This window comes from Odocoileus virginianus, chromosome 2 (genome assembly GCF_023699985.2).
Source record: "Odocoileus virginianus isolate 20LAN1187 ecotype Illinois chromosome 2, Ovbor_1.2, whole genome shotgun sequence".
In the NCBI taxonomy this organism is placed as follows: domain Eukaryota; kingdom Metazoa; phylum Chordata; class Mammalia; order Artiodactyla; family Cervidae; genus Odocoileus; species Odocoileus virginianus.
Window position 1 is genome coordinate 24,142,294 of NC_069675.1, and position 27,994 is coordinate 24,170,287.

At 53.5% G+C, this 27,994-nt stretch overlaps 2 protein-coding genes and 1 long non-coding RNA gene across 3 annotated transcripts; 1 reads left to right on the top strand and 2 right to left on the bottom strand.

Annotated features, from left to right (window-relative positions):
• Window positions 1–4,211: 4,211 nt before the first annotated feature.
• On the bottom strand, window positions 4,212–5,894 carry OXER1 (oxoeicosanoid receptor 1). Its single transcript, XM_020870438.2, has one exon. The coding sequence runs from the start codon at window positions 5,790–5,792 to the stop codon at window positions 4,851–4,853; it is 942 nt and encodes a 313-aa protein (XP_020726097.2). The 5' UTR covers window positions 5,793–5,894; the 3' UTR covers window positions 4,212–4,850.
• A 2,557-nt stretch (window positions 5,895–8,451) lies between these two features.
• On the bottom strand, window positions 8,452–22,655 carry HAAO (3-hydroxyanthranilate 3,4-dioxygenase). The gene is made up of 10 exons (XM_020870437.2): window positions 22,499–22,655; window positions 20,077–20,155; window positions 15,136–15,219; window positions 14,731–14,837; window positions 11,995–12,084; window positions 11,578–11,621; window positions 11,152–11,297; window positions 9,258–9,326; window positions 8,989–9,071; window positions 8,452–8,891 (listed from the first exon to the last, which is right to left on the bottom strand). Exons 1-10 carry the CDS (start codon window positions 22,576–22,578, stop codon window positions 8,813–8,815), a joined length of 861 nt encoding a protein of 286 aa, XP_020726096.2. The 5' UTR covers window positions 22,579–22,655; the 3' UTR covers window positions 8,452–8,812.
• Window positions 22,336–27,987, top strand: LOC139038590 (uncharacterized). Its single transcript, XR_011491608.1, has 2 exons — window positions 22,336–22,454; window positions 26,894–27,987. It is a non-coding gene; the product is annotated as an uncharacterized lncRNA (long non-coding RNA).
• Window positions 27,988–27,994: the final 7 nt, after the last annotated feature.

The window sequence follows — 27,994 nt, forward strand, 5'->3', positions numbered from 1 at the left end:
CCTTTGCTCCTTTCCTCGTCCTCCACATGGAGCGCACGCGCGCCCCCTCACTCCCGCCCCAACCCTGTGCTGCCGTGCTCATTGGTGTGTGACTTCCTCCAGATCCCCCTGGCGTGGGTTGCCTCTGATCTGTTTGCAGGTCTGTCTCTCCCAGGCTTGGCCCAGAGGCGCTCAAGGTCAGAGGCGTATCATCTGCCTTTGTGGCTTGGGGTCTGGGCCATGGTGTGTGCCTAGCAAGTGCGTGATTAGTGGCTTCAGGCCTGTCAGCCCCATCATGCCTGCCTGCCCCCTGCACATGAGTCCCTGGGGTAAAGTCATGGAAGCCATTTTTTCATCCCTTAGGGGGTCAGCGGGTCACATGAGAAAGAGGACAGACGTGCTGCCTAACACGTACACTGAAAAGTGCAGTCCACCCCAAGGGACCGAAATGCTGCTTAGAATCCAAATGTAGGAAATAGGGTCTTTACTCAGCCTATCTCCAGCCTACCTTATTCCACCATGGCGGCTACTCTCCCATCGGTAGGAAACCCTGCCCTTCAGCAGTTTGCTCTCTCCCCCCCCACCTCCCCTATCCCTTCTTACCCCCTCTCCCTTCAGCAGTTTGCTCTCTCCCCCCCCACCTCCCCGATCCCTTCTTACCCCCTCTCCCTTCAGCAGTTTGCTCTCTCCCCCCCCACCTCCCCGATCCCTTCTTACCCCCTCTCCCTTCAGCAGTTTGCTCTCTCCCCCCGCACCTCCCCTATCCCTTCTTACCCCCTCTCCCTTCAGCAGTTTGCTCTCTCCCCCCGCACCTCCCCGATCCCTTCTTACCCCCCTCTCCCTTCAGCAGTTTGCTCTCTCCCCCCCCACCTCCCCTATCCCTTCTTACCCCCTCTCCCTTCAGCAGTTTGCTCTCTCCCCCCCCACCTCCCCGATCCCTTCTTACCCCCTCTCCCTTCAGCAGTTTGCTCTCTCCCCCCCCACCTCCCCGATCCCTTCTTACCCCCTCTCCCTTCAGCAGTTTGCTCTCTCCCCCCGCACCTCCCCGATCCCTTCTTACCCCCTCTCCCTTCAGCAGTTTGCTCTCTCCCCCCGCACCTCCCCGATCCCTTCTTACTCCCTCTCCCTTCAGCAGTTTGCTCTCTCCCCCCGCACCTCCCCGATCCCTTCTTACCCCCTCTCCCTTCAGCAGTTTGCTCTCTCCCCCCCGCACCTCCCCGATCCCTTCTTACCCCCTCTCCCTTCAGCAGTTTGCTCTCTCCCCCCGCACCTCCCCGATCCCTTCTTACCCCCTCTCCCTTCAGCAGTTTGCTCTCTCCCCCCGCACCTCCCCGATCCCTTCTTACCCCCTCTCCCTTCAGCAGTTTGCTCTCTCCCCCCCCACCTCCCGGATCCCTTCTTACCCCCTCTCCCTTCAGCAGTTTGCTCTCTCCCCCCCACCTCCCGGATCCCTTCTTACCCCCTCTCCCTTCAGCAGTTTGCTCTCTCCCCCCCCACCTCCCCGATCCCTTCTTACCCCCTCTCCCTTCAGCAGTTTGCTCTCTCCCCCCCCACCTCCCCGATCCCTTCTTACCCCCTCTCCCTTCAGCAGTTTGCTCTCTCCCCCCGCACCTCCCCTATCCCTTCTTACCCCCTCTCCCTTCAGCAGTTTGCTCTCTCCCCCCGCACCTCCCCGATCCCTTCTTACCCCCTCTCCCTTCAGCAGTTTGCTCTCTCCCCCCGCACCTCCCCGATCCCTTCTTACCCCCTCTCCCTTCAGCAGTTTGCTCTCTCCCCCCCCACCTCCCCTATCCCTTCTTACCCCCTCTCCCTTCAGCAGTTTGCTCTCTCCCCCCCCACCTCCCCGATCCCTTCTTACCCCCTCTCCCTTCAGCAGTTTGCTCTCTCCCCCCGCACCTCCCCGATCCCTTCTTACTCCCTCTCCCTTCAGCAGTTTGCTCTCTCCCCCCGCACCTCCCCGATCCCTTCTTACCCCCTCTCCCTTCAGCAGTTTGCTCTCTCCCCCCGCACCTCCCCGATCCCTTCTTACCCCCTCTCCCTTCAGCAGTTTGCTCTCTCCCCCCGCACCTCCCCGATCCCTTCTTACCCCCTCTCCCTTCAGCAGTTTGCTCTCTCCCCCCGCACCTCCCCGATCCCTTCTTACCCCCTCTCCCTTCAGCAGTTTGCTCTCTCCCCCCCCACCTCCCGGATCCCTTCTTACCCCCTCTCCCTTCAGCAGTTTGCTCTCTCCCCCCCACCTCCCGGATCCCTTCTTACCCCCTCTCCCTTCAGCAGTTTGCTCTCTCCCCCCCCACCTCCCCGATCCCTTCTTACCCCCTCTCCCTTCAGCAGTTTGCTCTCTCCCCCCCACCTCCCCGATCCTTTCTTACCCCCTCTCCCTTCCCTTCACCCCCATTATAACTCTAGTCCTCATTCAGTGCTCAACATATGAGGTATTTCCATCTCCAACCCCTGGAGTTGAGCAAGGGCCAGGATCAGTGTTCCCATTTCACAGATGGAGAACCAAGTCCGGGAGAGGGGTTTACTGTGGGTTGGGACCAAGGTTAGGACCAAGGGGTCCTTTCATGCAGGGAGAGTGTGAAGGCAGCCTGCAGACCCGCTTCTCTCCCTTGTGGGGACACCCAGACCCCCTTTAGAGAGTGCCTCGTCGGTGGGGAGAGCGGCCGTCAGCTTCAAGGTGAGGGGCAGGGAGGACCCAGGCAGGTGCAGGGTTGTGGGCCCGAAGCCTGTGATCAGCATCTACCTGGGACCCCTTGAGGGGAAGGGGCGGCAGTGACAGGCTACGGGCACCGTCAAGTCCCTTCTCTTACATGAAGTCAGGCGAGTGAGCCCAGCTCCTGAGGGGCGAGAGGACATGGCGGCGTGGAGGGGAAGGGTCCAGGGAGGGGAGGACCAAGGAAAGGGAGGCAGAGGGAGCCCTGTTGGCCACTAGAGCTGCTCAGCCACCAGACAGGTACAAACGCGGGGATAGACGGTGCCAGAAGGAAGGTGCCGAGTGCTCACGCAGAGCACAGTATATATTAGTGCCCCCTGGAGGTGGGGGCTTCTTGAGAGAGTGCTTAAATCTCAGACTCCAGGAGCATTTGGTCTGACTTAGAAATGACGAATCTCAGGCCAAGGGTGGCCAGCTCCTTCCCGTGGCAGCCGAGGGTGGGGAGTCCTAGGAGCGGCTCTCCCGTGAGAGGCAACAGCATAGTGGAGGGGTCCATGTAGGGCAGAGATGCCCGAGGAGCCCCTTGGAGGGACCCAGGTGGCACAGCCCTTGCCATCACTGGGTTTGGCTTCTCAGTATCTCTGTGGGTTTCTGACAGTAGTTGCTGAGAAGATGAAAACAGGTGGAGAGAGGGGGCTTGCTCCCGTTGTCAGACCCTGTATCTGAGGGCCAGGGGTCTGTGACTGGGGTGATGAGTAGGGAAAACATCCCAGGCCCTTCTGTCCCCCTCAGTGGGGAGAGGGTGTGTGTACTGGGGGCAGATGTTCATTTTCCTGAGATGGCTAGGGTTGGAGATGCATGGGGTTCAGGAGGAGCATATTTGGGGCTTTGGTGACCTCTGAATAGCCCTTTGGAAGCCTTGAAAGCCATGCACCCCCAATGACTTCCACTGTAGGGAAAACCACTTCACGTGCCCCACCCCCTAAAAGAAACCCTTAATTCAAGCCAGGTACACATCTTGTGCCTGGGGAGCCCCAGGTCAACAGATGGGTTAGCCCAGATGGTCTCAGACGCTGACACAGGCATATGGAATAGAACAGGAAGGAGGAGAGGTGGGCAAGATGGCTCTGGTCCTGGGGGAGGGCAGTGAGCTGGCTCTGGTGACTGGAGGCCCCTTCCTGTCCTGGTGGGTAGCAGTCACCACAGGTTCCAGGGCCAGGTAAGGGTACTTGGGGCTAAGAAAAGCCAGGGGACGGGGTCCAGGAGCCTGAACTGGGTGGAGATGATAACTTCCCAGGCTGAAGATCCCCACATCGTCCCAGAGGAGAGCAGGGTGGGGGCCTCCTGGGGATCCAAGTGGGCCACCCATCCTGGGAGCCTGAGGACCTCTCCTAGGGAGTTTTCTGACTTTAAGGACATATGGGGCTCCAGGATTCCTGTGGAAGGATGGTGCCCTGGATAGCTTCTCCACTCTGTCCCCAGAGTGTCCCTTCATCTTAGGGAACTCACTTTGAACCTTCCTGATGCCAGATGAACCTGCAGATACTTACTGGTTTTCCTTAGATCAGTTGAGATAGGCTTGAATTTTCAAAAGGCAGTTTATTAGTATTGAAAAAAAAAAAAAAACCAACCAACTGGAGATCGTAGGAAAAACAGCTGTCCAATTTTGGAAAAGACCCTGATGCTAGGAAAGATTGAGGGCAACAGGAGAAGAGGGTGACAGAGGATGAGATGGTTAGATGGCATCACTGACTCAATGCACAAGAGTTTGAGCAAACTCTGGGAGATAGTGAAGAACAGGGAAGCCTGTTGTGCTGCAGTCCATGGGGTCACAAACAGTTGGACATGACCTGGCAACTGAACAACAACAAAATTTCTAAAAGAAGACTTCTGCTCTCACAGTTCCCCGGCTCTGTCCTGGGACAAGGCAGCTGTGGGCCAGTGCTGAGCTGGCAGTCCCTGGCTATTTCCACCTGCCGTCGTGCTCTGTGCTGTCAGGACATCATCCCCACGACATCAGACACACGACTCCAAGCCCAGGCCCTCTTCTCTCCCTGCCACCCACCTGGCTCCTGCAGAGGTCCTTTGTCTGGTCGGCTGAGGGGCCCTTGCTGGCAACCGTCCAGGGACGAACCCTGGCCCTCCAGCCCAGGACCAGGCATTCCTCCGTCCTGAGGCACCCGCAGCAGAACGCCAGTTCTGGGAGGGGCCTTCCTGGTCAGTCTTCCTCCGAGACCTCCGCCTGCAGCCTCCCTGTGGCCGCCGCCTTCCTAGAGCACGCCCTGCGCCCGGCGGAGGGCCAGTAGGTGCTCTTGTCGCTGTCTGAGCCTTGCCAGCCCTGGGCGAGGCCCAGCAGCGCCCACCCCTGGCGGAGGAAGCTGGGGCTGGAGAAGCAATAGAGCACGGGGTCTAGGACGCTGTTGAGGTAGGTGAAGGCCAGGGAGCCGTGGAAGAGCTGCGAGCAGAGATCCAGGGCGCGGCAGGCACGCAGGCGGAAGGCCACGATGGAAGCGACGCCGAAGACCACGCTAGGCAGGAAGCAGACAGTGTAGACGCCCACCACGGCGGCGAGGACGCGCATGGCCCTCCGCGGGCCCGCCTGCCCGTCCAGGCCTCGGCGGCGGATGGTGAGCGTGATGCTCACGATGGCAAAGAGGATGAGTGCCAGCGGCAGGAAAAACTCCACCACGAACAGGGCCTGGTGCCATCTGAGTGAGGCCGAGGGTCTCGTGCCCAGCCAGTAACTGAGGCAGGACCGGCTGGAGTGGGTGGTCAGCAGCAGGTGCCCGTTGAGGAGCAGGAGTGCCCCCCAGAGACCCCCGGCCACGCGGGCAGCGCCCCCAACCGAGGCCCTGCTCAGCGCGTGGTGTGGCCGCGCCACCTTCAGGTAGCGGTTGAGCGCCACGGCCGTGAGGAAGACCACGCTGGCCGTGCGGTTGGTGGCGATCATGAACAGGTTGACTTTGCAGGCAGTGTCACCAAAGCGCCAGGTCTCTTGGAGGAGGTAGTAATCGACGCGAAGGGGCAGGTTGAGGATCAGGAGGAAATCCGCGACCACCAGGCTGACCAGGAACACGGTGTTGGACGTCCAGGGCCGTGTGCGCAAGCAGAAGATTAATAAGGCCAGGCTGTTCCCCACCAGGCCCAGGACAAACTCCATGCCCAGGACTGGCGCCAGGAGGGCAGACACGATGGAGGAGGAGGCCGGGTGGCAAGAAGCAGTGGCCTCTCCAGGTGACTCCAAGGCAGTGGTCAGGGCCGAAGGAGAGGAGGACAGGGGAGAGGGAGGGAGGGAGAGAGGGAGCCAGGGGGGAGAGGGAGGGAGGGAGAAAGGGAGCCAGCGGGGGAGAGAGAGAAGGAAGGGGAGAGGGGTGGCTCAGGTTAGGAAATCCCATGGGCTGCTTGGGCCGTGGACCTGAGAGACGTTTCTCCAGCTGTCCGACCCCTGCGCAATTGCGCGGGGGTCAGTGCTCGCTATCAGCTGGCCAGCACAATGACTCAATATCCTGGGGGTTTCATCATTCTCCTTGCAGCCACCAAGAAACACCCTGTGTTCCTATTTGCACGCGAAGAGGAACCCTGCTGCTCCCCCTCCCTCTCCACCTCCCCGGAGTAGAGAGCGGCCAGCCTGTGAGGTCTCTAAGCCGAGCCTCAGACTGGAGCCTGCATTGCCTCTGGCACCCAGGGTAAGGGTTCCGCAGGATGAGTGGAGGTCCAGAGGAGCCCTGAAGCAGGAGGAAGGCCCGGCTGGGGTGTGGTCGGGGAGCCTGTTTACAGCCCTGAGTGGCCAGACATTTGCTTGCCTGAAGGCAGGAGCTGGTCCTGCCTGACAAGTCACAGCTCTCGGGACCATGCAGGCCACCCTGGGTCCCCACCCCACTCCCATCACAGATACAGACTGGGTGGCTCCCTGCCCCCACCAACTCTGGCAGCAAGGGCTGTGGAGCCAACAAGATGTTGTCCTGGGAGAAGGAGGCGGAGGGTCCAGTCGACACCTTGACCGTTATGCTCACTGCCTAGTGGGAACAGCCTGCTGTCCTGATTCTCAGATTCCTGACAATTCCAGAGTCTGTGATGGTCCCAGGTCCACATCCATGATGAAGTACATCCCACGTGCAGAGGGCTCCCCTGCCAAGTTTCTACTGCCATGCCCTGGGCACCTGGGGGCTTCTCCCACAAACAGAACAGTCCTGAGAATCCTCGAGTTGCCTTGCCACTGTTCATCCCACTTGGTGGGCCATCACCCAGTATTCACTACAGAGACAGGAGCAGAAGGCTGGGGCTGGTTTCAGACAAGGTCTAAATCCTGTTCTCCCACTGCATGGTGTTCTCATGAGTCCATGGGGCCAGGCCTGTGGGCAGAGATGGAGTAACCTGGGACAGCACCAAGAGATGCTGTGGTTCCAGGCTCTAGGATCAGACCCCCCCACCCAGCCCCCACCCCGGCTGCCCCTGTGCTAAATGACTGTGGTCAGCAGATGCCCTGTGCTGCCAGCTCAGTCTGAGTCTTGGGGTTTCAGACAGTGGACACTGGCCTCTCTCCCCAGACACCACCCCCCACCCCCACCAAGCCTCTCCCCTGCCCTGGGCTCCCACTGGCCAAGGCTGAGGGCAGATAGGGTGTAGGGTGGTGGGACCACCAGCCTGAGCTTTGAATGCAGACAAGCCTGGGTTGGAAACAGAGCTGCCTGCCTTCCAAAGCTGTCTAAGCCTCAACTGTAAGACATGGTGTCACCACTTTCTTAGGCAGTTGTAAGGATTCAGTGAGGTCATTTCTGTAAAAACTTCTGGCAAATTCCCTGGCAGAGTTGGTGGTCAGAAAAACAGGGGACCTAATTTTCATGATTTTCTGTCTTGGATTAAACACATCCTTAGAACTAGGGGACTCTTCTTGTGGCCATCTGGGCGCACAAGATGGGGGGGTCCTCCTGGGACATTGATGTTCCCTCTTCGGCTCCTGTACAGAGGAACGCGTCACTGCCCTAGAGTGGTAGAAAGGTAGGGGGAGGCTGCTGGTGTTTATTCCTGGCTGGCAGGAGAGGAAGTCCTCTAGAGGGGTGGTGGGTGAAGGTCCAGACACCCCTCAGGGACTTTCAGCAAAGTCAGGGTCTCCTTTGCCAGTTTGTCAGTGGAGGGGATCCAAGCAGTGAGCTGGCAGGCAGGTGTAGGGGAGGCGGGGTTCAGACCCAGGTTTTCCGGAGGAAGCCTAGACTCTACCCAGGGACCTGTTTCGTCCAGACACAGCTTCCGTTCCCTCAGCGAGCGACCCCTCACCAACTTCTCCTTGAAGTCCCAGGATACTGAGCCCCAATCTCCTGCTGAAGCTTCCATGATTCATCTCAACCCACTGCTGCATCCTCAACTCCCAAACTCCTGGGCCCCACGGGGGCCTGTACATAGAGAGGGGGGAGCAGGGGGATGGGGCCAGGTGGCCCTACCCCTACCACCAAGCCCCTCTGAGGCTCGTCACAGTCTTCATGTATTAACTCCACCCGGGGGATTTTGTGTTTTTATGTATTTCTACATTTTCTACAATGAGCACAAATCATTTCTGTTATTGGGGAGAAAAATGCTCAGCAGATGCTAATTCTTAAAGTTATGTAAAAAGAATAAGTGAGAAAGAGGCAGAGACCAGCTATGCCCCCAGGACAGGCACAGCAGCACGCATGGAGGGGCACACACAGCCCGAGCACTTCTCTAAGCAAGCAGGGGGACTCGATCCCAGAGCTTCCACACGTCCATGGTCAGCTGGTGCTCCAGACCCCCCACATACACCCAGTCAGGGAGCACTCAGTGTCCGGCAGAGACCACAGGCCGTGTGTGTGCAGACCTGCAGGCGCTTGTCGGCCAGCGAGCCTTTATTGAGGGCTTCTTGGCGGCAGGCAAGAGCTGCACTGAGCCTGTGGATGGAGGGCGGTGAGGAGCCGGCCCCAGGCAGCAGTCCACCCGGCAGAAGCGCGCAGGGCAGTGGGCTGAGGGCTCTTAGGGGAGAAGGACAGCTGCGGCCCCCAGGAACCTGGCAGCCTAGCCGAGAGGACAGGAAGAGAGTGGATGATGATCGTGTCCAGGGCCCAGTCCAGGGGACACTGAGTCTCTGAGCAGCAGTGTACGTAGGAACAGTGGGGCTGGGAGAGTTACTTGGCCAGGGTGGGTGCTCTGGGCCCACAGTGGGAGGATCAGTCATCCCAGGGACTTCTTGCAGGCAGGATCCTGGGTCACAGACAGGGCTACGGAGCCTTGCCCTCGCTCCCAGCCATACCTGTGGAGATGCAGGTGGGCAGGGTCAGATAAGGCTGGGACCCCAGGGAAAGGAGGGCAGGTCCACGGCAGGGGGTGGATCCTCCCTGGGGACTCACAGAGTCCCAGCTGGCACCAGGAGGCTGTCATCAGGGGTCAGGCTCAGGCGCTGTCCTTCCATTGTCACCACTGAGGAGCCATCCTAGGAAAGAGGAGTAGAAGTGAATGGAGCCTGTTGGGCCACAACGCCTGTCTGAGCATCCCCGAGAGAGCTTTGGCAAGGAGGCCCTGGGAACTGGTCCATACTGTGGGCATCCAAGGCCCCAGAGCAGCCCGGTCCCCAGGTACAGGCAGGAGGCGTGCCACCCTCTCCCCGGACCCCACTTGCCAGCTGCCACAGCCATACGTCCACATCCTGTCTCAGGCCTTGGCTGCTGCCTTGTCCGTGGACCATCACCTGATGGGAAGTGACACAGGTCTTTCTGGTGCATCCTACCCCACGTAGGAGAGGGCTTTGAACCTGGCCCCCAGACACCAGCCATGTGTGGGGCAGGGGTGGGGCCCACAACACAGCCTCATTTCCGTATGCAGAGCAGAGGCCTGGTCTTAGAGAGGAAGGCTGCCCAGGCCCTCCCCACCCCCTTCCCGTCCCAGCCACCTGCTATTTGGGATCACACATGCCTGCCCTTCACATGCACATGGATATCTGCTCCCTCTGATGCTCAACACAGCTACTGCTGACCTGTATGGAGGCACGCCTACGAGGGACACACTAGGCATGTGTGTGAACACGGCACAGGGCAGAGCCACAGAGCACACACGTGAACTCCCCAGAGGATGCCCTTCTCCCTTCCTCTGTGTGATGTTTGCAGTCTGACCTAAGGAGGTGGAGGGAGTTGGGAGGGGATGAGCAAGAGGGACAGGGAGGCTGAGCCTCTCTGACCTGCATTAGCTTGGATGCCCACAACCGCTGTGTGGGCCATGCTCCTACCAGCCCTGAGTGGGCCTCAGTAGATATTTGCTGGAGTGAATTGAAGCGGGGAGGAGGAGGCGGTGAGAGAATGGGGTGGGAGGGACTTGGTGGGGCGTGCTGGCTCTCATGGCCCTGTGTGAGCTCAGGGCTGGGCTGGCCAGGCCTCTTAGGGTAGGTCTGCATCCAGTGAGCGTCCCTCCACAGGGGTGTCTAATGCAAACTCCCAGGGATGTGACAGTGACCAGCTGTAAAGCACAAGCAAACGTGAGCCTCCTGGCAGGTCTCCACGTTGCCACACTCGCCCTGCTGATCTGGTCCTCACACAGGCCACAGTGATCTTTCTGAACCACCACTCTAGTCTGGTCACCCGCCCTGCTCAACACTTAGATGAAATTCTCTTGTCTCTAGCATAAGTCCTTGCGCCTTGCCCAGCCCAGGAGAACTGCTCGCACATGGGCACTGCCTGCTACGCTGGCCATCTAGCAGTTGTGCCTTCTGCCCCTACTTCCTGGGGAACCCTGTCCTGGTTCCCCAACTTCAGCTATTTGCAATGCCAGCCTGTTTCAAGCCTCCATGCCTTTACTCAGGCTTCTCCTTCCCCTGGAATGCATTCTCCATCTCCCTTTCTTTTGCAAACTCCTACAATAGGTTTAAAACTCAGCTTATACATCACCTTCTCCAAGAAGTTGTCCTGTCTTCCCTCACAGCCTGGTTCCTCCTTTATCGTCTAATGACTTCCTGTAGCTTCTCTACCACAGAACATATCACATAATCATGGCAATTGTTAATGAACTTTATCAGGCCATACACACTCTGAGGGAGTGACTCTATCTTATTTTCCTACTAAAGTCTAAAACATAATAGACACTCAGTAAATGTTGAATGAAAGGAGACCAGCTTTGGGTCTCTGTGCAACTCTCCACCCAACCCTCACCCCCAAATATCTCTCCCTCCTGGCTCCCAAGGCTATGATTGGCCAAAGGCCCAGAAGTCCTGGCAGGGGGATGACCCCAGACTCCCAGGAACCCCTCAGTGGATGGGGCAACCCCCTAATCCCTATTCTGAAGGCAAAGAAAGATTGCTGGGGACCATGTAGCCTCCATGGGCTTCCACTCACAGCAAAGCCATCATTCTCGGAGTAAGGGAGGAAACAAGAAGGCCCATGCTTGTGTCCGCGACTGGCCTGTGAGTGTGAGTGTGTGTGTGTACGAGTGTGTCTGTGTGTGTATGAGTGTGTATCCATGTGTGATTAGCTCCTGTCTCCCAGGGCTACTGGGCTGACGCCCTGGGTGACCCAAGGCTGCATTACCTGGCTCTCATAGGTGTCCCCAAACAAGCTGAGGGGCGTGCCCGCCTGCAGCTCCTTGCGGTGGCCATCCAGCCAGGCCTCCAGGCACATGGGCTCCATGACGGATCGTGTGCTCAGGGGGAATGGCGGTTCCTTGAGCAGCTGGTCTGCACCCATGGCACAGATGTGGTCAGTGTCCCCTGGCTCTGCCCACCCAGTCCCAGCAGGCCTGGTTCCCAGGGGTCCCAGCTCCCAGTCATTGGAATGGGCTTTGTCTCCAGCCCAGGCACCAAGTAGGGATGGGGGTATATTTCATGCCATCTTCTTGTGCCTTGAGTACAGGGCAGAGTACTCAAAAGGAGACTCTGGTACCAGGGCCAAGACCCACCCTTCCCTGGAAAAAGTCAGGGGAGGGAGAGAGAGAAAGATGGTTCCCAGGGGCCTCACTAGGGTTGGGCTTTCCCGTTCTGTACTGCTCAGAGCTGAAGAACCTGCAGGGACAAAGGAGGAGGAGGAGGAGGGGGCTAAAGACACATGTGTGTGTGCGCGCGCGCGCGCGCACACACACACACACACACACACACACACACACACTCCGAAGTGCAGGAGCCCACACACACTCATGGCACCCTCACATGATCTGCTGTATATCCACACTCCTTTCCCCTGCCTCCACTCCACAAGGGTGGAGCTTTCCAATCTGGGGCCCTTCCATCCTGGGAGGGGCAGACTTTCTCCCTAAATCCTGGGCATCATTACTCCAGGCTGGTGGATACCCCCCAGAGCCCTGCTGGGCTGGGTCTGCTTGCCCCCGGCAAGAGCACAGGACCTCAGGAGGGCAAGGGGCAGGGGCTGGGGGCTCACTCCTGGATGATGGGGGCCAACTGCGTGCCGAGGTCCTCACAGTAGAACCACTTCTCATACAGGACATCCGTGGTGTCCCCTACGTAGTACCTGCCAGAACAAAGGACAGGCACCCAGCTCTCCACCTGGGCGTTGCAGGGCAGCCTCCCTCAGGCCTGGCTCTGCTTGTGGACAACTAGGCCCAGCTGGCTCCACCGAGCTGACCACCTGTTACATCCTGTTAGCGCGACCTAGTGGCCAATGCGCCCACCCACACCCAACTCTCCCTGGAGGCCCTGTGTGGCCCCAGCGTGGGAGGGCTGTTATCCACCCCACTCCCATAGCTCTTCCTGGTTCGCCAAAAAATACCATTTGCCAAGCAGATAGAGCGCTGAGGTTCAGGGGGAAACTACGCAACTTGCCTGGGATTACACAACCTGTTAGTGGCCAAAACAAGACAGATTGGAGACAGTCCTAGAAGCCTAGACAGCATCAGTGACAAGTGTTTTTCCAAAAGAAGAAGCTGGGGCTGAGTCTGATTCCGGCCCTGTGGCTGGATTCCCACTGGCCTGCTGGCAGTCTAGGTCAGAGCACATGAAACCTCAAGGATCCAGCATGCCACAGATGCCCCCCAGATGGGAGGGGTCCTTCTCCTTTTGGGGTCATGGATGCCTTTGAGAAACAGAGCAAAGTGCTGTGTCTCTTCTCCAGAGGAAGGACCATATGTCTCTAGCAGGCTTCCTGTGCCCGGAGAACCCCATGAGCAGAGGAGCCTGGCAGGCTGCAATCCACAGGGCCACAAAGACCCCATAAAACCCACGGACTCAACTGAGTGACTTGAGCGTGGGCACAAGACTCCCTGAAGCCCGCCCAGGCCCCCAACCCAGCTTGGCAGGCAACTCCACTGGCCTGAGGAGTATCTGGCAGACCGGGGCCGGGCCTCAGGACCCTGTTGTAGGCAGTGCATCTACTGACTGAATGCCTGATCCCCAAACTTAGCTCCCAGGACCAGGCCAGCTCTGCTCTTCAGCTCCCCCCAAAAAGAGAAGTGGTTCTGCTTACGGACAATGGTTCATAGACACACAGTGCATCCACCCTGCCTGACACCCTAAGTTCTATCCTGGGATGGAGCTGGCTACCAGAAAGTCTCATAACTGGACCTCAATGCCCTCCAGGAATTGCCTTCAGAGTAGCATTTTAATGTTGAGCCCCTGGCTTTTATTAAAGGTCAAAAGCAGATGAAATCTGTTATTGACTTTGCTGTAAAAATGTTCCCGAAGATGCTGTCCTCTCCATTACTAAAGACTCCCTATATAAAGCCCCACTGAAAATTTTATTTTCACATTTAAGGCCAGGCAGCTATTTCTGCAAGACTATTCTGCAGTAGGTTTGCATGCAGTCATTAACATTGTGGTTTTTGCAAAGCATTTAATAGTATGAGAAGTACTCATGAGTTGTTTTTTTTAATGTAAAAACAAAACTCAAACCCATACTTGCAATAAAACTACAATGTTGTAAGGAACAGATATGCATGGAAAAAAGATGAGATAGAAAGTGCTTTGTTAGAATTTTTTGGTGGGATGACTTTTTTTCTGTGTGTTTTCTCTTTATTTTTGTTTTATTGAGATATCATTCACATACTATAAAATTTACCCTTTTCCCGAAAGTGATTTTAATTTTGTTCATTTTGCTTTCTTGTACTTTTCCAGATTTCAAGGACAAACCTGTAGGACTTTGGTAATTATAAAAGAGGGAAGCATTTTTAAAATGTCCTTTATAACAGAAGATGTGGGGCAAAGTATCCTGATTTCAGTAGCTTGTTGGGAAATTTTAATTTTCTTAGTTAAAAAATACCTCAAAAATTGCTTAGCTTTTGGAAGAATGAGCCACAAGTTTAGTCCTCCTTTCAGGGGATATTAATCAGGTAACTGATTGGAACCAGATGTGACCTCAGCTGTAGAAACACAGCTGCACCCACGTTCGTCCCCTCCTAGGTGCTGACTCACACTGCCATCTTGTCCGGCCCGGCCCAAACTTTGTGTTTCCCTGTAGTTCCAACTTGGCCACTTTCTAGCAAACTCAACTTCCCTGGGCTCGATTTCTTCGTCTGTCGAGCAGAGAGGATAACAGTACCCACTGGATAAGGTGATAGGATCGTTGTGAGGATTAAAGGAATAAACATAAAGTGGTGCCCGACAGATTGCAAATGTTATACAAATGTCAGCGCTGGGTGTGGAATGAGCTGGGGTAGAGAAACAAGCAGAGAGGGTTGCACTAAACTGACTAAACTCTGGAATTGGAGGCTGGGAGAAGCAGCAGTGTTCTAGGCTGCCCTGGAGTATGATTTTGGCATCCCGCCCCCATTCCCACCCTGCCCTTCCCAGCAGACTTCAGTTCAGAAAGCATGGGTTCTGGGACTTCCCTGGGCATCCAATGTTTAAGACTATGCTTCCAATGCAGGGGGTGTGGCTTTGATCCCTGGTCAGGGAACTAAGATTCCACTCGTTCTGGGCCTGGCCATAAGGTATCAGGTTAATGGGCTCCCAGGGGTTCACAGAGAATACACCCTCCCCTGCATCATCAGACCCACCCTGCTACCTACCCATATCCTTCCCCATCTGCCAGCAAATGTAGGATCTCCATGGCCACCAACCCTCTCAGTGGTGGTTGAGTGGCTTTCTTGGGTCTGTCTGGAATCCTTTCCCCTGCTGCTTGCCCCTCTAACTCTGCCCCAGACCCCCGATCTGACCCATTTACCTGAGCCCATCTAGTTCCGTTTTCAGCCGCCTCCGCTCAATCACCAGCCCCACTGTGTTGGCAAACCTCTGCGGAGAGTGGGGGACCCCAGCAGGCAGGAGGAAGATCTGCACGGGTGGGGACAAGGTGCCAGCAGGGTTACAGTCCCCACGGAGGCCTCAGTGCTGCAGCGCCCCGGGGCCTCCCCAGCTGACCACAGTCCGGCCCCGCACCCTCTCTGCCCAGCCCCTACCCCAGGAACCAGAGAGGATGTCAGGCTGGGCTGAGGTGGGCATGAGGAAGTGCCTGAGGGTGGGGCTGAGGCAGGTCGGGCAGGTGGGAGGGCAGGAAAGGCTGGGAGGCCAAGACTCCACCAAAGCCAGGAGAGTGGACACCGTGGGCTCCTGTTCCAGGGCGCAGCCTCACCTCTCCCTGCCGAATGACCACATCCCGGTGTTTTCCTCGCTCCAGGACTCGGAGAAGCATGTCCCCCTCCAGCTGGTAAAACACCTGTGAGACAGGACAGCGGACAGACTCTGACCTCCCCACTCCCTCTTCCGGGTCTTTGGCCTGAGTTCTCCCCAGAAAACCTGAGAAACTTCCCGAAGGCCTCAGAGTTTATGAGCAGCTTGGTCACTCCTGACTGAGGCCCCGGCTTCCCCTGACACAGGCCATAGATAAAAGTGCTGGGGACACGTGAGGGTAATACTTTCACATTAAAGTGATGATCAAGATACCCAGGACACCATAGGTGGTGTCTGGCGTGGGGGCAGGAGGCTGGCTGAGATGCCCACTGGATAATTTAGGAACTCATCGCCCAGGTAAGGAGAACCACCCCTTGACTGTGTCCCAGGGGCTGGGCAAGCACGTGACTGACAGACCTTATTTTATTGTGCTGTGCTTTATTGCATTTCCCAGATATTGCCTTTTTCTTTTTTTTTTTTTAACAAATTGAAGGTTTGTGACAACCCTGCCTCGAGCAAATCTATTGATACCATTTTCCCAACAGTATTATTTCTAAATTAAGGTATATATATTGTTTTTTTAGACATAATACAATTGCACACTTAATAGACTACAGCATATTATAAATATTTACATGCGGTAGGAAACCAAAAAATTCACATGGCTCACTTTATTGAAATATTTGCTCTCTTTTAGTGGTCTGGAACCGAGCCTGCACTATCTCTGAGGTATGCCTGAACATTATCAGAACTCTTTATAACAACCTCCAAAAATATTGTCAGCCCCATTTTGCAAAAAAGAAAAAAGAAAGGCTTGGAGAGTGAAGTGACTTGCTCCAGGTTTTACACAGTTAGTCCTGGAGTAGCCGTGCGGACCTGAGTGTAGCTCTGGAGCCCGTGCTGGCTCCTCTGGCCACAGTGAGGCCCTGGAAAGGGGCTGGGCTGGTCCAAACCCCTCTGGAGATCGGCTGGCCATGGAAATGTGCTCACTCCTGGGAGCCGGGATGAATGGGGGGGGGGGGGGGCGGTGCTTTGAGGATGGAAGCCCTCATTTCCTGCTGTCTCCCTGGGGTGCAGCGGGTGGTGCTGCGGGGCTCCTGCTGCACCTGTCCTCTTGCACCCTGAGTCCCTGATTAACGTGTTTACTGAGATCACCCCTGGCACTGGGAGGACGAGGAGGAAGACATATTTTCTCTCTACCAGTCACACATTGCATGGGTGTTAAAAACCCCAGCCAAATAGTTGAGGGGTTGTTATTAATAATAACAATTACTATTATCATGTAAGGACTTAGAGGAGATAGAGGTTCTTGCCCCAGAGTCTACTAAGAGAAATTAAGTGGGCTCAGGAAAACTAGAGAAATGTGACTTTGCAGTCTGACACACGGGCAAGCTGACGCAACGTCCCTGAAGGGCAATGTGGCAAAGGGCAGAAAGAGCCTTCACAGCTCATGCCTCTATAAGGGTTTCTTGGGATGCCAGACCTTTCATGCTGAACTTGACCTAGTCATTCCATCTCTAGAAAAGTGGCTTCAGTGAGTCAGAAATGCACCTGCCTTGTGGTGGACAAACATGGCTGTTTTATCACAGTGTGTGGTAGTTTAAGGTAGTTAAGGCTGGGCAGCTCAGCCAGTCACCATGTACCTTTGGCCAATTCAGTCAGTCTTTCTATGCCTCCATTTCTTTATCTATAAAATGACACTATCTACTCAGAATGTTGTCCAGGATGCTGTATACAAAGATAGCCAATACATAGTTAGCACTCCGTAATCTCTAGCTATTAATATTAGTGATGGAAAGAATAGAAAAACTAATGCTAATAATAACAAGAGGGGAAATCGCATTATTTTATGGACAGAGACAAAATATGGAACATTATGCAGCCATTAAAAGCTATGTTTTTGGCTAATTCATTTCAATGTATGACAAAAACCACTGCAATGTTGTAAAGTAATTAGCCTCCAACTAATAAAAATAAATGGAAAAAAATAAATAAATAAAAAAATTAAAAAAATTTTTTAAAAAAAGCTATGTTTTTGCATAACTGTCAGTGAAATGGAAAAATGCTAAAGTTATCCAGTTAAAGCAAGATTCAAAGCGACACCCAGCAGGATTCTATTTATTGTTGTTGTGTATTCACTAAGTCATGTCTGAGAATTCTAATTCCATAGTGTATAATACATGTATAAACCAGGCGGTGTTCACGGTGCCCCATGAGTGGTGGGATTATGAATGAGGTACATATTTACATTTGTCTTTTCTGTATTCTGCACATTTTCTTCAATTAACAATCTTTACTCTTATTATTTAATAGAATTCATGTAAGTTATTTAAAACAAATAAGAAAAAACCTATCAATCTCTCTTAGGGAACAGTTCTGCAAACTCCCCCAAACCCCCTCAGCTAGGAGAAAGCCTCTATGTGTATGTATGTGGGGGGATGTCCTTTCATGGTTGGAGGGAGAGGAGGAAGGGCCTAGAGAATTCTAGGGAGATGGCCATAGCCCAGGCCCTGCAAATATCACGGAAAACAGGAGTGGGGGTGTGGGGTTGGAGTGATGGTCTGGGCCAAAGTCAAGCCCTTTCTGGCAGGCTACAAGGTATTAGTGGCCATTAAACAAAAACATGGAAAGGAAGTGGAATTTTAGAGGCCTGCCCTGTGATGGGTGGGCAGTGGTGGGTGGGGGTGTTCCCTGGTGGCTCAGCAGTAAAGAATCCACCTGCCAATGCAGGAGACTCGGGTTCGATCCCTGGGTCAGGAAGATCCCCTGGAGGAGGAAATGGCAACCCACTCCAGTATTCTTGCCTAGAAAATTCTATGGACAGAGGAGCCTGGTGGGCTACAGTCCACGGGTTCACAAATGAGTTAGAAACGACTGAGCGACTAAACAACACAACCTATGATGAGGGACGGGCCTCATCAGCAGAGGTGCAGATTCTGAACAGCAGAAAATCCCAAACAGCCACGGGCAATCCAAAAGGAACGATGCTCTATTTGGAAGTAAATGATGTTTGGGGCCTGGGGCTAACTGGAAGATTAACTGTACAGGCTCTAGCAGCTGCTGAATCAAATCTGGCCTGCACAGCCTGGAAAGGCCTTACAGGCAGGCGGGGCCAGAGAGAGGCTGAGGGTGCAGAGAATCCAAGCACCCCCACTCCTTCCACCAGGCAGGGGCTGATGTCCCCCATCAGCTGCAAGGAAACTCACACAGGCTCAGAGAGGTGGCGTGCATGTCTGCTCAGTCGTGTCTGACTCTGTGACCCTGTAGACTGTAGCCTGCCGGGCTCCTCTGTCCATGGGATTTCCCAGGCAAGAATACTGGAGTGGGTTGCCATTTCCTACTCCAAGGATCTTCCTGACCCAGGTGTCAAACCCAAGTCTCCTGCAGTTCCTGCATTGGCAGGCGGATTCTTTACCACTCCACTACCAGAGGACCCCCCTGGTGATGGGAGGTGAAAGAAAGTGAAAGTGAAAGTCGCTCAGTCATGTCTGACTCTTTGTGACCCCATGGTCTATACAGTCCATGGAATTCTCCAGGCCAGAATACTGCAGTGGGTAGCCTTTCCCTTCTCCAGGGGATCTCCCCAACCCAGGAATCAAACTGGGGTCTCCTGCATTGCAGGTGAGTTCTTTACCAACTGAGCTATCAAGAAAGCCCATCCAAATCATGTGGTTGGTAAGAGGCGGACTCCAGGTCCACCTGACTCCCAGCCCAGGCTCTCTTGCACCTGCTCGCCCCGAGGGAAGGACTGGGGTAAGTGGAGCGCGTGTGGTGGGTGAAGCCTGGGCACCCGAAAGGCAGAGGCCTGAGGTCAGCCAGGTGAAAAATTCAGCTCAGTGGCTCCCCTCCCCTCCCTGGGAAGAAGCCTGGCCCCTGGAGTCTCCTTTGTTCCAGCTGAGTGAGGGCAGGCAGGGACAGCAGACACACTGACACTCAGTCCTGTGGCTGCCAGGGTTTGACCTGCGGCTGGCACTCTCCCTCACCTTAGGTGGAACCAAGCCATCAAAAACAACCTCTGGCCAAATTCCTCCCAGCCACCTGAGCGTCCTTCCAGAGCGAGACACCTGCTCAGGTCATCCCTCCTCACCAGCTAGCAATCCAGCAGTCAGGGCTTGGTTTGGACCCCTCAGTGGATAGTCGTCCACCAGAGTGGGTGGGGTGGAGTCTGGTGACCAAGCTGAACCCTGGACCTTGACCCTAGCAGCAGGTCCTCTGGGAAGATAGGTGCCCCCTGACCATGACGATCCTTTGACACCAGAGATTCTAAGAGCTGGGAACCCATCTGTGTCTCTCAAGGGGACCCATCTTTTTACTTTTGATTTACTTTTGTTTACTCACTTTGGGGTAGGTAGTAGAGAAACACAGCTCAAAATTCAAGGTACAAAAGGGTATTCAGTACAAATCCCCCCTCTCACCTGCCCACCCGTTCATCAGATAGCTCCCAGCAACTGATGTGCCTTGTACCTGCTAGATAAGGAGGGGGCCCTCCCAGTCCTAACCCTTCCCAGAGAACTCGGCTCCTGGGAACAGGGTGGAGCCCCAGGTCCCTCTCAGCATCTGGGTCCCATTTTGGAGGCCAATCTTGCATTATTCAGGTGTGGGGGTGAAGGGACTTGGGCATCCCCTTGGACCATGGATGGCGCCTGTGTCCGGGGGCTGATGCCCAACAGCTGGAGCCTCTCACACCCGCAAAGCCTGGGCTCTTTCCTGTGGCTTCTCCAGCAGGATTCCTTCAAGGATGGAGCTGTCAAGGGAGTCACTGGTGCCCACAACTTCCAGGCAGCAGTTTCGCACCAGGGTTTCTGTTGTGCCCCCTTTCCCCCATCCACAGGCTCTGGTCCCGGCAGGGGAAGTAACCCTCGCTCAGGGCTGGGTCAGGGGAGGGGGCAGTCCGCAGGCCTACCTCCTCACCCTCCTCGATGTGGTAGTCCTTCCTGGAGTTGGGACCCCCCACGAACATGATTTTGAGCTGCTTCTGGTGCCTGCAATGGATGAGGGAGGTGAGATCCTGAACTGGCTCATGGAGAGGACAGGAGGGTTGCAGGGGCCTGTGGGGGGTCTGGAGGAGGCCTGGGTACACTTGGGAGAGGGAGAGGGCTATTTCTGTGTCACTGTCCCTGAGAGTCTCCATTTTCATCTGCATGTGCATCCAAGGGTCTGGGTGTGTGTGTGTCTGTGACTGTGTGTGTGCTCATGTCCTTCCTCTGCTCAAAACCCTTAAGCCTCGGGACTTCCCCGATGATCTAGTGGCTAAGACGCCACGCTCCCGATGCAGAGGATCTGGGCTTGATCCCTGGTCAGGGAACTAGATCCCACATGCAGCAACTAAGATCTGGCACAGCCAGATAAATAAAAGCAACCTTCCAGCAGCTTCCTATGTTTCCTCTGCCTTATATTCATTCATATGTTGAAATCCTAACCCCAGAACCGCAGAATATGACCTAATTGGGAACTAGGGTAATTGCAGGTTTAATTAGTTAAGCTATGATGAGATCATACTGGCATGGGGTGGGGGGAGTGCTCTAACCTAATATGACTGGTGTCTGGAAGACTGGAAGATTTAGATACAGTCACACTTATGAGGAGAATGCCATGTGGAGATAAAGGCAGAGAGCGGAGTGATGCTGCAGAAGCAAGGAATGCAAAGACTGCAGCCGAACCTCCGGCATCAAGGAGAAGCTCGGAGCAGCGTCTCCCTCACAGCACGAGGGGACACAGCAGCCCTAGTGGGCTTCCCCCTTCCTTCTGCTCTGGGGCTCCCCACATCTGCCTGCCTGCCTACCTGCACCCCTTGTTTGTTTCTATGTGTTGGCTGCCTCCTCCCACCAGAATGTCCGCTTCAGCAGGAAGGGGCTTCCGTCACTGTCTTCCTGTCTACCTCCGGGGTCCAGAACTGTGCCTGGCATGTGGTTGGTGCTCACAGGCTCACATCTGCTGAATGAGTGAAGGGAGGACCTGTACTTTGTGGTTACTAATATCAGGGCAGTGCTGGAGAGCGCGGTGGGGGCCTGGAGGCTGGTGCAGCCTGGGAGTGCCCAGGGTGATGAGCATGGAACCACAGCAGCGGCGTGGGCCTGGAGAGGAGCGGATGAATGTGAGTCACCATGAGGGGGAGGAGGTGGAGGACTGAAGTGAGACTATGGAGAGAGATGAAGTGGAGGGGAGAGTTCGGGGTGACAAAAGTACTAGAAGAGACAAGGTTTGGGGGTGGGGGATGTTGACTGTTACTGCAGTATTGCGCAGTCACAAGAGGATGGACTTTGGAGTCAAACTCTTGCATGGGCTTGGGCCCTGCCCCACACTAGCTTTGTGACATTGGGAAAGTTCCTTGTTAAGATTTCCCACCCTAGACTAGGACTTCCCTCGTGGCCTAGTGACTAAGACTCCATGCTCCCAGGGCAGGGGCCTGGGTTCAATCTCTGGGCAGGGACCTGGATCCTGCATGCCACAGATCTCAAGTGCTGTAACCAAGACCCAGCACAGCCAAATAAATAAATATTAAGAAAAACAAATCCCACCTCATAGGGCTACTGGGAGAATTATATGAGATGATATGAAAACACCTGGTAGTCTCCAACTAGCCAAGATGTTAGTGATTGGAGCTGGGTGGCTTGAAAAGCTACCTGGTTGATGTTCTGTGGACCCAGCAAACACAAGACTGTGACCCTGGAGCTGGGGAGCACAGAAGGGCCCACCATCCGGGTGATTGAAGGGGAAGGAGGTGAAGAGGCCACAGGGACGGCCTGAGACCTCAGCTGGAGGAAGACTGTACTGGACCAGGGTCAGCCCTGTTGGGTGCTGGGGGCAGAGGTGGCTAGGGAGGCCTGGTGGAAGTCTGTGTGTGTGCCCAGCTGCAGAGGGGGCCAGGAAGAGCACCAGAGAGCCTGCCCCAGGAGCTGACCCTCTGACTTCACCCTGGACCCAGTAGGGGAGTAATACTGGGCGGTTCCCAGACCTCGGTTCTACTATAATTCTGGGGCATCAACCTCCCCGCCCCCCAATTTCTGAGAATCAGTGGGGTTTGGAGTGCTGCTTCTCAGCCCTGGAAGGAGCACCTGCATCTCTCTCGTCTGGGTCGGTCACCCAGCTTCCTCAGAATGCAAGGCCACAGTTTCCATGCAGTCCCCAGAAAGAGGAACAGAGGAGGGTGGCGAAACCCGGAACAGTCCGTCCTCACCCTCCTATGAACACCACGAGGATGGCATCCCCCTTTCAGCTAGCTTCTGGGTGGAGGAACTCGGAACGGGAGGTTGAGGGGAGCAGTTGGAGGATGGCGAGGAGGTGAGAACAGAGGGCGGGAGGGTGGGGGCGTGCGCGGGACTCACAGGAGCTTGTTGCAGACGGGGGGCAGGAAGGAGCCCCGGTTCTCCTCCACCCACGCCTTCACTTTCACTGGGCGCTCCATGGTCTCCCGGGGGCCGCACTCCTGAGCCGTGTCCTCCGCTCCGTCGGAGGGGCGCGTCTCTGCCCGGCCACCTATTGGCCGCCTGGTTAATAAGCATCCTGAGGGTCAAAGGGCGGGGCAACAACCGGTACTCGTCGCGGCCCCTCTCGGACTTTGGTCTGGAACCCCCCACCCCCCACCTCGCGCTCGGTGTCGCCCAACCGGGCCGCTGGCCACATCCCGGGCTCCACCCGCGTGAGAGTGGAGTGCCCGATCCAGGCTTAGGACACGGGATCCAGAACCTTCCTGGTCCCTTGCCCCCAGACTTTCCGCCTGGGACGCAGGGAGAACCCCAAAGAAATCCTGTAAGGAGGAGAAGGCGGGTTTGGAAACCCAAGCGCCTGATCACTGGGTTGCTGACACTGGATTGAGGCCTCAGTTTCCTCATCTGTAGACTGGGAATGTCGGGGTTGCACAGCGGCCACCACAGGCCCCGATTGATGTTAGTCCCCTGTCCGGTCACTAGGACAGAGGTCAGGCCAGAGCCCGCAGGTGCCATTTCTCGGCTCTGTCAGTGACTGGTTGGAGAGAGGACGGAGGAGGGGCGGGGAGCGCAATGCTGGGAGGCCGTGATGCTAGACAGGGACCCGCCAGGCCGGGCTTGGGGCCTCGCCCCTCACCTACACTCGCAGGTGGCAGGCAGAGCGCCGACAGGGTGCCTGGCGCTGTTCTGAGCTCCTTTTGTGTCTTGGGGCATACTCAAATCACACCACAGTTTACGAGGAGTTTCACAGATGCAGAACCGGGCACTGGGGCCGGGAATCTGAGGTGAGGTGAGGAGGGCGGACAAACCTAATGCGCTGATGATTCCAGCCTAGGGTAAGAGCCGCTAGCCCGGATCCTCGCGAGCAGGCGGAGACGCGATCCTTGCCTGTGTGGCTGCGGAGGCGGGGAAGGCCAATTGGACACCAGCTTTCTTCTCTTTCTTCCAGACTCAGAATTCTTGGGAAGATTGCAAGTGTTGGAAGAGGGCCGGGAGGGGAGGTGGTGGTGGCGGGGGCGGGGGGCGGGAAAAGGAACAGAGCTGACACCAGAATCTAGACTGGAGAGTTTAAGAAATTCGAAACTCCTCCGATTCCTGTTCCCCATCCCATCTTGGCCCCTCCCTGCTACGTAGGGTGGGCGGGTTTTCTCAGCATCCTCAGTCACAGCGCTCCTGGTGCAAATGAAAACCCAGTCAGAAAAAAAAAAGAAAGAAAAAGAAAACCCAGTCAGGTAGCAAACAAGATTCCTGCCCTCCCTCGCTGGGAGCCTCCTGTTTCCTCTCCACGCACCCCCTTCCCTTTCTCCCTCCTTTTTCTTTTTAGTTATTTATTTAGAACTTTTTTTTTTTTTTTTTTTGCTGAGTGTTTCTTTCTAGAATCTTGTTTGGCACCAAAACTCAAATCATCTTCTTTATCTTTCTCATCTACAAGTAAGCAGAGGAGATTTAAACAATGACACATGAAACACCAAGGATCTAGGATGTGTGAGGTTTGCGTTGGATGTTTGTTAAATGGAAGGGTGGGTGGGTGCGTGGATAAAGACATGAATGAATTCCCACTAAAAGGGGAAACAAAACCCAAAAAACTCCATGATTTCAGCCCAACAGATGTTGTGATATGTAGTTCAAGGAAAACAATGACGGTTATTCTGCGTCTTATTTTTTAAACTTTTTATTTTATATGGGAGTCTAGTTGATAAACTGGAGAAGGCAATGACACCCCACTCCAGTACTCTTGCCTGGAAAATCCCATGGACAGAGGAGCCTGGTAGGCTGCAGTCCATGGGGTCGCTAAGAATCGGACAGGACTGAGCAACTTCACTTTCACTTTTCTGCATTGGAGAAGGAAATGGCAATCCACTCCAGTGTTCTTGCCCAGAGGATCTCAAGGATGGGGGAGCCTGGTGGGCTGACGTCTATGGGGTTGCACAGTCGGACACGACTGAAGCGACTTAGCAGCAGCATCAGTTGATAAACAATGTTATATTAGTTTCAGGTGTACAGAAAAGTGATTCAGTTATACATACACATACATCTATTCTTTCTCAAATTCTTTTCCCATCGGTTATATAATATTTTTTAAAACCTCTTTATTTTATATTGGGGTATAGCCAAAGAATAATGTGATAGTTTTAGGTAAAGAGCAAAGGGGCTCAGCTATACATATACATGTATCCATTCTCCTCCAAATTTCCCTCCCATCCAGGCTGCCACATAACACTAAGCAGAGCTACATGTGCTATGCAGTAGGTTCTCCTTGGTTATCCATTTCAAATATAGCACTGTGTACCTGCCAATCCCAAACTCCCTAACTATCCCTCCCCACCACCCTTCCCCCGCCCCTGGTAACCATCTACAAAATTTACAAACAGCCTAATATCATTAAAAATAACCCAATTAAAAAATGGGTAAAAGACCTAAATAGACGCTTTTCTAAAGAAGACATACAGATGGCCAAGAGGCACATGAAAAGATGTTCAACATCATTAATTATCAGAGAAATGCAAATAAGAACTACAATGAGATATCATCTCACACTAGTTAGAATGGCTATCATCAAAACCATCACAAATAATAAACGCTGGAGAGTGTGTGGAGAGAAGGGAACCCTTTTGCACTGTTGGAGGGAATGTAAATTGGTACAGCCACTGAGGAGAACAGTATGGAAGTTCTTAAACTAAAAATAGAGCTACCATACAATCTCGCGATTCTACTTCTGGGCATGTATCTGGAGAAAAATATGGTTTGCAAGGATACATGCACCCCAATGTTCATTGCAGCACTGTTTACAATAGCCAAGACATGGAAGCAAACTAAATGTTCATCGACAGAAGAATGGAGAAAGAAGATGTGGTACATATATACAATGGAATATTCCACAGCCATTAAAGGAATAAAATAATGCAGGGACTTGTATGAATTTAGAGACTGTCATACTGAGTGAAGTAAGTCAGACAAAGAGAAATATCGTATAATACCACTTGTATGTGGAATCTTAAAAAAAAGACATACAAATGAACTTATTAACAAAACAGAAACATACTCTCATTTTAACCTAACTAGTCAAACAACATGGATAATTGAGGTTACAATTGATTGTCTGAGGTCTGAACTATCCAGATGAACCTTAAATACAGGCTAGATAATTTGCTACATGGTTTCTGTAAAGTATGCCATTTAGTTTGTGCTGCATAGATAAAACACCATGTCAATTCAGTTGGTAAGCCTCCTAGCTTGGGTATTGGGCACCATTTGATCCAATGTTCAGAAAATAAATTTTTATTGATTTTCAACAATTCAAATCTTATTTGAATTTCAACAATTCAAATTTTATCTGAATTCCAACAATTCAAATTTTATCTGCATGTTCTGGTATTGCTTGGTCACAGTCATCTGGACTGCTTCCAGTTACTGACCTGTGAGTTCCTTCTAGTTTCTGGATCTTACCTACTCACAGCAGCCATCTCTCCCCTCTGCACAAAGAAGCTCATTGCACCATGGTGTGAGAAGCCGTCTCTGCCTTAGGACCAGAGCTCATCAGAGCCTCTCCTGGTCGCTGATGCCTGGCTTTGGTCTCGCCTGGATGGCAGCTGCCTGCCCAGGTCACTAAAATCAGTAGACGCGTCTAGGCTTTACTGAGTCTGACTGCTGCTAACAGTCTGATCTCTTCAATCTCTCAATGAACAGAAGTTTTTTCTCCAGCCGATCCTATCTGAGCTTACCTTGATCTGTCTCTGTCTTTCTCCCATTTTCCCTCCCTTTCATATAGTTCAGCAAATGTTTAAGAACAAACATGAGGGCTAGATCATGAATTGTACTAGTTATTTGGAAATCTTGGTTCTGGTCCTGTTGTCTCTTTTATTCGTATTATTTACAAGTGTGTTTACATTTTTTAGATACATGATTGGTTTGAGGGGTTTTTGTTGTGTTTTGTTCAGTTATCATTTTGTTTGTAATTTCTAATTTTATTGCATTGTGGTGACTGAAGATGGTCTATGTATTATTTGGGAATGGGGGATGTGTTAAAATTTCCTTTGCAGCTTAGTCTATGGTCAATTTTTGTGAATGTGTATTCTCTGCTTAGAATGTAGTTTTATATGTTTCTATTAGCCTAACCTGTTATGTTACACAAATAATCTCTTTCCTAATTTATCAAGGTGCTCATGGGTGCAAACAATAGGGACCCCAGTTAAACAGTTAGAAATGGACATGGAACAACAGACTGGTTCTAAATAGGAAAAGGAGTACGTCAAGGCTGTATATTGTCACCCTGCTTATTTAACTTATATGCAGAGTACATCAAGAGATACTCTGGGCTGGAGGAAGCACAAGCTGGAATCAAGATTGCTAGGAGAAATATCAATAACCTAAGATACGCAGATGACACCACCCTTATGGCAGAAAGTGAAGAAGAACTAAAGAGCCTTTTGATGAAAGTGAAAGAGGAGAGTGAAAAAGTTGGCTTAAAGCTCAACATTCAGAACACTAAGATCATGGCATCTGGTCCCATCATTTCATGGCAGATAGATGGGGAAACAGTGGAACCAGAGGCTGACTTTATATTTCTGGGCTCCAAAGTCACTGCAGATGGTGATTGCAGCCATGAAATTAAAAGACGCCCACTCCTTGGAAGGAAAGTTATGACCAACCTAGATAGCATATTAAAAAGCAGAGACATTACTTTGCCAACAAAGTTCCGTCCAGTCAAGGCTGTGGTTTTTCTAGTAGTGGTCAAGTATGGATGTGAGAGTTGGACTCTGAAGAAAGCTGAGTACTGAAGCATTGATGCTTTTGAACTGTACTGTTGAAGACTCTTGAGAGTCCCTTGGACTGCAAGGAGATCCAACCAGTCCATCCTAAAGGAAACCAGTCCTGGGTGTTCACTGGAAGGACTGATGCTGAGGCTGAAACTCCAATACTTTGGCCACTGGATGCGAAGAGCTGACTCACTGGAAAAGACCCTGATGCTGGGAAAGATTGAAGGCAGGAGGAGAAGGGGATGACAGAGGATGAGATGGTTGGATGGCATCATCGACTTGATGGACATGGGTTTGGGTGGATTCCGGGAGTTGGTGATGGACAGAGAGGCCTGGCCTGCTGCGGTTCATGGGGTCGCAAAGAGTCGGACACGACTGAGCGACTGAACTGAACTGAACCAGTTAAACAGTGGCTTAACAATGAGAAAGTGAAACTTATGTAACTGGATGCCCAGAGGCAGGATGAGCTTGTGACCTGGTGGTGTCGTCACAGACCCTGTCTTTTCCATCCTCAGATCTGCTATCTGTAGCATAGCTTCTTCCCAGGGTTAGCCCCAAGGGGCCACGAGATGTAAACTAGCCACAGTTTTTCCTTTAAATAAAGGGTTTTCAACCTTGGTACCATTGACATTTTGGG